We start from the raw sequence: 10,027 nt of genomic DNA on the forward strand, positions 1-10,027 counted from the left end.
GCCGTATACGTCAGCGCCGAAAGACTTTTTCGCCGCCACAGTGTATAGTGGGAGTTGGGACGCTGCGATGCGTTGTGGGGCGGATCGGACGGGTGTGGCGGCGACACACTCTTCGTACCACGATGGTTGTCTTTGTCTTGCATAGAAGACGCCTCTTCGCGGCGCAAAGCGGGGGCGCGGGTTGATCCGCCAAGTGTACGGCGCCGCGCACCAGCCACAGAAGCCGTTGGAGTAGTAGCAGCAGTAGAACATCCGCCCACAGTTAGAGGATCACGATCCTGCATCCCGTTGCGCCCATCCGGCTGTAGTAAGGGCTTGGACTTCCGATCCGTGTCCGTGACAACAGTCACCTTGCACGGGTGATTGCCACCGCTCTTGCCACCGCGTGTTTTGGTTGTGCCCGTACCAGTCGCAGCTCCCCCTGTAGGTGAAGGTTTTTTCTTCTTCGTCGCTTGTGACGTGGGCACCTTTTCCGAAACGACGTGTGGCTTTGTCTGGAGCATCTGATTACTCGCTGAGCCCCTCGGAGAACTGACCGAGGCACGCTCCTCAGATTCCTTCTTCTTCGCAGCACCAGCCCCGATGGGGACCCGCGTTACGGCTGGGGCGCGCACTCTCTTGGGCTCCGGCACCGGTGGTGACTTCTCCTTCTCCTTCGCGCTTGTCACTGCTTTCGGCGTCTCCTTCGAGCTCATCACTGATGCCTGTGTCTCCTTCGCGCCTACCACTGCTTTCGGTGTCTCCTTCGCGCTTGTCGCCGTTTTCGGCGTCTCCTTCGCGCTCATCACTGTCGACGGTGTCTCCTTCGTAGTGGGGGGACGTGTCGGTGCTTTTTCCTGCGCGCGAGAAGCTGGAGGGGTATTCCCCGCCTGGCGCCCCTCGGCGTTGTGCAGCATCCGGCGTGCATACGGATCTTGCCCCTTCATCGGCTCGGCACTCAGCAAACGCCGCGCGTCCTCCTCCCCCATGCTGCGTCGCGAGTCCACCGTCAGAATGATAATTGGAGGGGACACCGAGCGCCTGCCACCAGACCGCACAATAGGCGGTCTGCCGTTCTCTATTCGAGCAGCGCCAGCCGGGGACATCCTAAGGCTCTTGCCTTCATCGGGGGAGGCTTGTCGCGCCCGATTCCTTTCCGTGTCCACCATACCACTGATGCGAAAAAACGGGTCACAACTACCGGTCTTGCACTCACCATTTCCCGATCGTTTTTCCCCGGGGCCTTGTGATGGCGATGATTGACCTAGCTGCGCGGGTGACGATCTTTTTCCCCCACTACGCTCCGCCTTGGTCATGAAGTTCGTCCTCGGCGAGGATACCGACTGCAATCTTGGTTCTGCTACAGGTACTGCAGCAAGGGTTCCCTGTTTGAACGGCGCAGCTGCGTCATTCCGATTCAAGCGCGGGGAACTAGCCCGTGTGCGTTGCTGTTGTGGAACAGCGCTTATAGACGAACCCTTGTTGCGTTGCCGTGGGACCGGCATTGGTGTCAATGTGTTGGGCTCTGGCATCGCCAACGAGGTCATTGCCCGTTCTAGCGTATTAGTCTTGACCGCCTCGCCGAGTGGCCTCCCGCCAACCGATTGTGTGCGAAAGAAAAAGGGCAACACACGTTCTCTTAAACCCGTATTTCCTTCATTGGGTGACTGCGCGCCCATGCTCGCCGACTGCGAGGCAACCCGCCGCATTCTCTCTTTATTTTCCCGCTGCATTTCCTCTAAGCTCTGGAGGGCCTTTTCCAACTCTCTTCGTTGCCTTTCACTATCGGCTGGGTCCTCAGGAGCCATCAGCTCACGACGTCGGCGTCTTCTGATACGGGATTGTTCACTTGCGAAGCTGGCAAGGCTATCAGCAATGCTGACATTCAGTTCACTATCCCCCGTCGCAGGATTGGTTGAAACCGCTAATGGTTTGTTTTTGGAGGTGGTTACAGAAGGTATAGGGGTTTCCAAATTATACTCTACAATACAGTAGGGTGGCTCGCTTTTGAACTGCTCTACATGACTACCAGAGGACCCAACGTGCCTCTTCAACTGTGCAAGATACTCATTAGTCTGTCCATCTACAATATTATCCTTGCTCATGCCAGAGGCAAAGCGCTGAGTTGACGAATCACTGTTACCCTCCCCGACGCTCACCTCTGTCATTGGGGTAAGCTACGAGTGGAACTGGAATCTAGCAAAACAAAAACACACAAGTAAGCAAAAGGGAAACAAAAAAAAACAAAAAGCGCACAGGGAAATGTGAAAAAAAGGGGATTTTGGCTGTAAAAGAAGAAGGCAGTGCTTGCAATGGATACGCAAAAGAATGAACTCTTCGCTAATATGCGTCTCTCTCAAGACCATCCACTTATGCTTCAGAATACGAGGGAGAGCAAAGCAGCTATCCAAAAAAAGAAAAGATGATCTTAACTATGTTGCACAGAATTTGTACAACCAATTCAGTAAGGGGCAGTCGGATGCCATTGGCGGGAGTCCGGCGACACAGGCTTAAAGTATGCCTCCACGTACTCGGGAGTGACATCCGCGACCCTGGTAGGTTTCCACTTGGGATCCTTTGTCTTATCGACGAGAAGTGCCCGCACGCCCTCAGCAAAATCCGGATTGGCGCAAGACCGCAGGGCGGCCGAGTAGTCGCTGTGGAAAATATCTGCGGGGTCCTTCGCCTTGTAACCCCTCTTCTGCATCTCCAACGCCACACAGAGAGATGTGGGCGACATACTGTTGATCGTGGCAATAGTAGCCTTCGCAAAATCACTGCCGTCCGCGGCGAGTGCATCGAGAATTCCCTCCACAGTAGTTGTATCCTTCAGCGTGAAGACGTTCTCAAGGGTCTTGCGATGCGTCTCAAGCGAGAAAGGTGGCAGTTTCTTTACGGCAAACTCCGCCAGGCACGCCTCCACCTCCGCAGGGTCATTGATGTTGCACAGACGCTCCTCAAGCCGTTCAAAGTGTTCGGAGGGCACGAAGTGCGTCGCAAGGCCCACTTGCGCCAAGTCCGCCCCCTTCAGACGCGCCCCAGTGAGGCCGAGGTACAGCCCGAGGCCGGGGAATGACAGACGCGGCAGGAACCACGACGCGCCAATGTCCGGAAAAAGGCCAATCGCCGTCTCTGGCATTGCAAAGAGTGCCCGCTCTGACGCCACACGGTAACGCCCGTGAATTGAGACGCCGACACCCCCACCCATGACGTATCCGTTCCACAGCGACACCTGCGGATTCGGCATGGTGAGGATGTGGTAGTCCATTTGGTATTCCTCGTAGAAGAACTCCTTGGCGATGTTGTTATCTTTGGTCACGCTAATGATGTCCCCGCCGGAACAGAAGCTTTTGCTGCCCGCTCCCTTCAACACGTATAAAGCAGCATCCCCCTTGGTGTGTGGCTCGTGAACGTACGCCTGCTTCATCGCTTTAACCATCTCCAGGTTCATAGCATTCAATGCCTTCTCACGGTTTATGGTCACCAGGCGGGCACATGGGTAGTCCTTCCATAGAAGCGCCTTTGAAAGAAGAGAATATGATCGCTGCATACCTTCGTCGTGATGAAACCTCCCCTTCGAAATAATATATGCCACGTTCTTTACTTATTTCCTCTGTTTGTCAACTTTTTGTTGGATGCTGTTGTTAGGAGCTATAAACCATGCGGAAAATAAACGACCCACTATGAAAAGGATACGGAAAGCTTGGCGTATGCGTTTCCCGTCATGCCGTAGCCGGCAGAACAAAAATAGAAATTAAAAACGTACACTCCGAACTAAGTATGGCAAAAAAAAGTCTCTCAAAATCGTTGTACTTCCCTTTGATTTCCTGATCCCCTTATTCACTCTCGACGCTGCACGAAACGCAAGCTGAGGATTCAGGGCTCCACGGCACAAGGCCCTCAGTATTGAAAAAATGTTCCACATACGACGGTGTGACCTCCGCCAATGTCCTCGGCTCCCACTGCGGCTGATTAGTCTTATCAATGAGCAGAGCCTTTACGCCAGNATACGACGGTGTGACCTCCGCCAATGTCCTCGGCTCCCACTGCGGCTGATTAGTCTTATCAATGAGCAGAGCCTTTACGCCAGCGGTTAACTCGCCAGTTTGTGCAATTCGCTGAACAACACCATATTCCATTGCCATGGCGTCCCGCAGGGATTGCAGCGTCGTCCCGCGTCTCATCAACTCCAGAGTGAGTTTCAGAGAGGTGGGAGATGCCTTGCGCAATGCCTCCCCCGCGCACTTCGCAAAATCACTGCCGTCCGCGGCGAGTGCATCGAGAATTCCCTCCACAGTAGTTGTATCCTTCAGCGTGAAGACGTTCTCAAGGGTCTTGCGATGCGTCTCAAGCGAGAAAGGTGGCAGTTTCTTTACGGCAAACTCCGCCAGGCACGCCTCCACCTCCGCAGGGTCATTGATGTTGCACAGACGCTCCTCAAGCCGTTCAAAGTGTTCGGAGGGCACGAAGTGCGTCGCAAGGCCCACTTGCGCCAAGTCCGCCCCCTTCAGACGCGCCCCAGTGAGGCCGAGGTACAGCCCGAGGCCGGGGAACGGCAGACGCGGCAGGAACCACGACGCGCCAATGTCCGGAAAAAGGCCAATCGCCGCCTCTGGCATTGCAAAGAGTGCCCGCTCTGACGCCACACGGTAACGCCCGTAAATTGAGACGCCGACACCCCCACCCATGACGTATCCGTTCCACAGCGACACCTGCGGATTCGGCATGGTGAGGATGTGATAATTCAGACGATACGTCAGAGTTAGAAATGAGAACAGCGTACCGTGAGTGACGATATCACGGACGTCGCCACCAGCGCAGAAGCTGCGACCCCCCGCACCCTTCAAGACGTACACGGCACGCCGAGCGAGGTGTGGGTGCGGTCTCTTGAAGTGCAACCACAGCATATGCTCAGCCATCTCTAATGATAGAGCGTTGAGCTTTGCCGGGCGGTTCAGTGTGATGAGACGAGTGCATGGGTAGTCCTCCACCTCCAGCGTGTCAGTGCTACTCCTCTGATCCCTGTATCTGAGGGAGCCACAGTTTGCCACCATTATCAAGCAAAACAAACCAATGGTAGTTGACGAGGTCAAAATTTTAAACCTCTTTTTAGGTCTTCTTGTGAATAATGCATTCAACTATTACACAGCTCCCTGTGTGGAAGAGTGAAGAAAATGAAGTGAAAAGGGAGAGCATTAAGCCTGCGGCAATGAACAACAACATGGGCAAAATTCCGTAAGCCAAAGAGAATAGGTAAAAATCATCATCATCATCATCACCCCCAATTACACGCTCAACACTGCAATGCCTCCCGCAGTTCGTCCTATTTCTGAATCTTCATCGCTCTCCAGGTCATGGCCCTCAAACAGGTCACGGCTTCGCTTTGCCGGTTTCCTCATCGTACCAGGCGAATCGGTGTTAGCCTCACACCTGTCTTGCACGGCGTACCGCTTCTCTCCCACCGTTACGGCAATTACACCATTGGTGTCAAGAACGGCCAATCCAGCGGTAGGCCCAAGGTCTACTCCAACACGACGTGGCTCACGCGCTGTAGCTGTCACTTCTTTAGCTGCGGCGGCGGCTTCATCGAATACCAAAACGCCACCATCGTGCGTCGCTGACACCAGATCTACTCGCGGAGCTTCTGTGTCCGTGCGTTGTACAAACCCAAAATGCACCGGTTGCTGCGTACGCACCTCCCTTTCAAATGTTGCTAGTAGCTGGTTGCATTTTCGAGTGTCCCAGCAGACTATTCTCTTGTCACCGAGTCGCCCAGCGGCGTACACCATGTGCTCTGCGGTTGGATGTGCACTGACCTGCGCCACGCCTGAACGAAGACCGCGCAGCACGGCGGCAGCCCCACAGTGACGCGTGTCCACAATATCCACGTTGCCGGAACGCATGAATCCCGCCAGCAGCAACTTTTCCTGGCAGGGTGCTGGGCCATCCGAGAGTGCTGAGACTATACCCTTTGAGCACGGAGAACGGTACGACGACACGACAGTACTTCCTTCGCGAAGGACGTCATAGAGGCGTACGTGAATGTTGTCCTCAGAGCCGCCGTAGCCGGCAGCCACAAGTGTGCGATGGCGAGACCACAAGGTGGAATGTGGGTACGCCAGCATTCCAGCAGCATTATAGCAACAGTACGATGCACGTAATGATGCATCATCGAGATCCCACATTTGGAGCGGACAGCTGCGACATGCCGTAAGAAACGTAGCGTAACTATTTCCCTTTTTAAAAGGGCACCACACCACATCCATTGCAGGATATGGAAGCCCCACCCAAGGCAAGGATCGGTCGTAACATAGAGACGGAACCTCATCGGCACTGTTCTTATTATTAGCTGCAGTAATCACAGGAACCGACCGTGCACCCCAGGTTGCAAGAATGGCCCCGCCGCTCAACGCTGCGTAATCGGGCGCCACCGCAAGGCGCCGAAACAAAGGATCCCCAGGTGCCTCAGCCTTTAGCAGGCCTATTGGGGGCGCCATGTTCTTTCTTGTGGGCTCATCCCCATACCCCGAGAATAGTTTTAGCCAAAAGCGGGCAGAGAAGCAGGAAGGCGATACCACACAGAGCACCACAAGTTCATACAGATATATTGTCTCTGCTTGTCGCTCTCTCTCTCTCACACACTCTCTGTATGCGGATGTGTGCGCATAAGCATATGTGTACCTGACTTCAGCTCAGGTAAAAAAAAACGGATTGCTGGTCTGTTCAGGAGGGAACCTCGTCTAGGGACTGCTGTATCAACGCCATCAGTTGGCACTCCTCTGCGTAGTACGGGCTTTGGGGTCCCTCCCGTTCATGACGCTCCTCTGTCTCTACGACGGCGTCCACAACCTGGTGGAGAAGTGCTCGCATCGTCGCAACCTCTATTTGCAGAGCGCACTGCGACATCTGAATCGTCTTCTCCTCGTACTTTTGCACCTCGAAGAGTTTCTCTGCGATTGCGACGCGCTTTTCCAGCTGCCGCAGGAACTCCACATGCTCCCTCTCCTGTGGTGACATCATGGAATATGCACTCGATAGCTTTGTGCGCAGCGCAGCGGCTCGCGACTCCATCATTGTAGCAAACTCTCGCTCACGTCGGTCGCTCTCATGTTCCTCCACTGGAAGCGTCGCCCGTGCCCGCTCCAGCAGGGCGAGCAGCAGCGGGTGCGGCCGGCATCCTCCACGTGCATCACCAAGCACCCCGCCCGCCCGCGGCGAATACACAGGTGGCGCAGCCTCCATAGAAACGACGCCCACGCCCTGGTTTTCGTTATCATCATTCTCCTCCGTGAAGGGCCGAGGCGCTGTTGTGGTGTTTGAAGCACCCGGTGCATGCCGCCAATTCGCCGACACAGCCTGCTCGTAGGGGCCACTGACACGCATTGAGGCAGCGGTAATAGTCTCTTTCACAATCAGTTCGTGATTCTTGCTCTTGGTGTTGCTATTGCTGTTGATCTCTCCAACAGTGGACGATGCCAAGGAACTCAGAACTGGCGCTTGGGTACTCTCATCATCATTTTCATAGTCAGTATGTGTGAAGTCCTGCGACCGTGTAGCCGTCGCTGTACTATTTGACGTCTTGGTATCCTCGTCATACTGCTGCTGCTGCTGCTGCTGCTTCTGCCTCTGCTGCTGAAGCAGCATCCGCCATGTTGTCGCATTTCGTGCCAACTGTGGAGACACTTTCGGTGGGTGTCGAAGGATTGAGTCCTGCACAGAGGCGTGGATGAGGTTCAGCAATCTCTCGTTACCCTTCGACAGGTACGAGTGTCCGCGCGTGGCCTGCACGGACTGTTTAAAGTCGACCATCGCCATATCACATTCAACATTACTGGGGACTGAACGGAGAAATGTGTAAAGCGTGCAGGAGGCCGTGACGGGGTTGTCCGCGGCCGTCGCGCAGTTGGCGTCCACCACACGCAGACGGACGATTGGGAGCGACATGGCACTCTTCACCCAAACCAGCGCAGAGGAAAAAGAGAAATCAGGCATGCATTGGAAGGTAGTGCGGGGCACTTGGAGCGGCACAGTCCACATGCACCCATCTCCACCTCCCCGCCATACAAGGTACAGAGACAATCTCAAACAATCCCACACGAAACATAGCGCGTCGTCTGCCTCCCTCTCTCACACACACACACAGAGTCACCTCTCCATCTGTTTTCTTTTTTTTTTTGGTGAGATTGCACACAGCTTTTGTTTCGTCAGTTGCTTTCTTTTTCGTAACGTGTCGCCACGCTCCAGCGCAAGAGCGCCGTTCATGGCACTGTGCCGCCCGGAGCCTCGCCATCGATCACCTCTGAGTAGTGCTGAGGGATCTTTGCGCCGCGCCGGAGGTGCTGCAACTCCTCCGACTCCGCACGCGGCGCCAAAAACATCTCGATGAACTGCGTGATGAAGAACACCCAGTTGTCACGCTCCGCCTCACTCTCAGCGGCGAATATATGTTTAGAGAGTGCATTCTTCTCGTTAAGGTACTCAATTGCAAAATATGTCTTTGTCGGGTCATCAGCCTTTGGGCAGTCTTCCGGCAGTATCAGCGGCCAGCACACAGCCGCCTTCTTGAAGCGGCTGCCGCGTGAGTTCCGCATCTCCGTCCAGAACGGCACGCGCCCCAGCGGACTCGCCGGAGCGGAGCGGAAGTGTGCCTCGCTCTGGTACCACGCGACACCGTGCTGCTCCTCAATTACGATAAAGTGTGACACGAACTTCTTGCTGCCGAAGGAGCCCTTGACGAGGTGAAGCAGTGTTCCCGTTTTGCACTGTGGCAGCGGTTCTGTGGGCGGCAGCGAGTGCGTGGCGCCTGCACGACGCATTCCAAATGCGCTGCCGGACGTCACCAGGGAAGGCTCTGCCGCGCTGGCATGTTGCTGCGACACCTCAGGCGACCCCTCCTTCTCCTTGCTGCTTATTGTGCCATTTCCCTTGTTGCTGCTGGCGACGAGGTCGCATGCAGCATCGCAGACACGCTGCGTTGCACGGCTGCGTTGCAACTGCGTCTCGGCCATGGCGATCTCAGCCCGGAGACGTACCAGCAGCGTTGCATCGTCACCGGAAACTGCTGTCATGTCAGGACGTCTCTCCGTATTGTACTATCAGTGGTCTCCTTCGTATGACCGGCTCCAAGACACACATAAACAATAAGCGAAAAAAAAGACGAAGAAAGGGGACAAAGAGTGAAGGAATCCATGCAACAGTCCAGCGAACATCACGCAAGCACCGAGGCCAAGAGTGCATAGGGGCGGGGTGCCCATACGTCTCTGTCGCATCCAATAAAATACCAACGCCTACCTAAAACTCCTAATCCTATCGCCACGAGCTATTCCGACCCTGTGGAATGCGTCACACACACACACACACTCCTTCTCCCTCTCTTTCTTTCTCACACGCCATACTAATTCACAAGGTGAGGAATGAAGAGCGTAGAGGATACGCCTCCATCCTCCTCGACACATTCACTGTTTTTGTTTCCGCTCATTACATCCATTTCCGCCCTCCCGCATACGCAACCAAGCAAAGAGGTCCATTAGGCGGTGATGAGCTTCTCCGATCCAGGGATCGACACGGAGCCGGCGTAGTGGTGCTTCGCCATCGCGCCGGGTTTGTTCCACGAGAGGTACACCATTTCCTCTGCGTGCCGCTTCTGTGCCCACTCCGGCACTCCCCAGCCGGGGAAGTAGCATGCGCACATAAGGGCTTCGTACCAGTCGACGTTGGATACCATCACAAAAGCTGCTAGCACTGACGGGATGGCCAGCGCGCCGTTGCGCATTACAATCCACGTGGCGCGGTTGTGGAAGTGGCCGTACTGAATGAAGGACGACCACAGGCGGCCGCCGAGACCCCCGCAGGCGGTGATGGGGTAAAAGTTGTTGTATGGCGCCATCCATGTCACCTTGTTCCAGTTGAAGCCCAAGAAGTCACCGGCGATCAGGCGCGCCGGAAGGGGAGCCTTTGGTGGTGCCATTTCTTTTTCTTCTTTTTACCCTTATACGGTTCGCGTCGTTGAGTACTCGAGTACTTTTACTACGTTTCCTTCTTTTTTTTT

At 55.1% G+C, this 10,027-nt stretch overlaps 7 protein-coding genes across 7 annotated transcripts in view; all 7 read right to left on the reverse strand.

The window, feature by feature from the left end:
* The window catches only part of DQ04_00031290 (hypothetical protein), a gene marked incomplete at both ends in the record, with an annotated part of 2,364 nt that extends 217 nt beyond the window's left edge, over positions 1–2,147 (reverse strand). Inside the window, one exon of the mRNA XM_009307922.1 lies at positions 1–2,147. This exon is cut by the window's left edge and continues 217 nt beyond it. Coding sequence (XP_009306197.1) covers positions 1–2,147 — 2,147 coding nt within the window.
* A 293-nt stretch (positions 2,148–2,440) lies between these two features.
* On the reverse strand, positions 2,441–3,529 carry DQ04_00031300 (enoyl-CoA hydratase/isomerase family protein; the record flags this gene model as incomplete). Its single annotated transcript, XM_009307923.1, has 1 exon — positions 2,441–3,529. The coding sequence occupies one exon, from the start codon at positions 3,527–3,529 to the stop codon at positions 2,441–2,443; it is 1,089 nt and encodes a 362-aa protein (XP_009306198.1).
* Positions 3,530–3,815: 286 nt separating this feature from the next.
* DQ04_00031310 (putative enoyl-CoA hydratase/isomerase family protein) lies at positions 3,816–5,033 on the reverse strand (the record flags this gene model as incomplete). Its single annotated transcript, XM_009307924.1, has 1 exon — positions 3,816–5,033. One exon carries the CDS (start codon positions 5,031–5,033, stop codon positions 3,816–3,818), a length of 1,218 nt encoding a protein of 405 aa, XP_009306199.1.
* A 231-nt stretch (positions 5,034–5,264) lies between these two features.
* Positions 5,265–6,476, reverse strand: DQ04_00031320 (transducin family protein / WD-40 repeat family protein; the record flags this gene model as incomplete). The annotated part of the gene is made up of 1 exon (XM_009307925.1): positions 5,265–6,476. One exon carries the CDS (start codon positions 6,474–6,476, stop codon positions 5,265–5,267), a length of 1,212 nt encoding a protein of 403 aa, XP_009306200.1.
* A 226-nt stretch (positions 6,477–6,702) lies between these two features.
* DQ04_00031330 (hypothetical protein) lies at positions 6,703–7,923 on the reverse strand (the record flags this gene model as incomplete). Its single annotated transcript, XM_009307926.1, has 1 exon — positions 6,703–7,923. The coding sequence occupies one exon, from the start codon at positions 7,921–7,923 to the stop codon at positions 6,703–6,705; it is 1,221 nt and encodes a 406-aa protein (XP_009306201.1).
* A 314-nt stretch (positions 7,924–8,237) lies between these two features.
* DQ04_00031340 (hypothetical protein) lies at positions 8,238–9,047 on the reverse strand (the record flags this gene model as incomplete). The annotated part of the gene is made up of 1 exon (XM_009307927.1): positions 8,238–9,047. One exon carries the CDS (start codon positions 9,045–9,047, stop codon positions 8,238–8,240), a length of 810 nt encoding a protein of 269 aa, XP_009306202.1.
* Positions 9,048–9,505: 458 nt separating this feature from the next.
* Positions 9,506–9,946, reverse strand: DQ04_00031350 (hypothetical protein; the record flags this gene model as incomplete). Its single annotated transcript, XM_009307928.1, has 1 exon — positions 9,506–9,946. The coding sequence occupies one exon, from the start codon at positions 9,944–9,946 to the stop codon at positions 9,506–9,508; it is 441 nt and encodes a 146-aa protein (XP_009306203.1).
* Positions 9,947–10,027: the final 81 nt, after the last annotated feature.

This window comes from Trypanosoma grayi (genome assembly GCF_000691245.1).
Source record: "Trypanosoma grayi strain ANR4 Tgr_3_V1, whole genome shotgun sequence".
Classification (NCBI taxonomy): domain Eukaryota; phylum Euglenozoa; class Kinetoplastea; order Trypanosomatida; family Trypanosomatidae; genus Trypanosoma; species Trypanosoma grayi.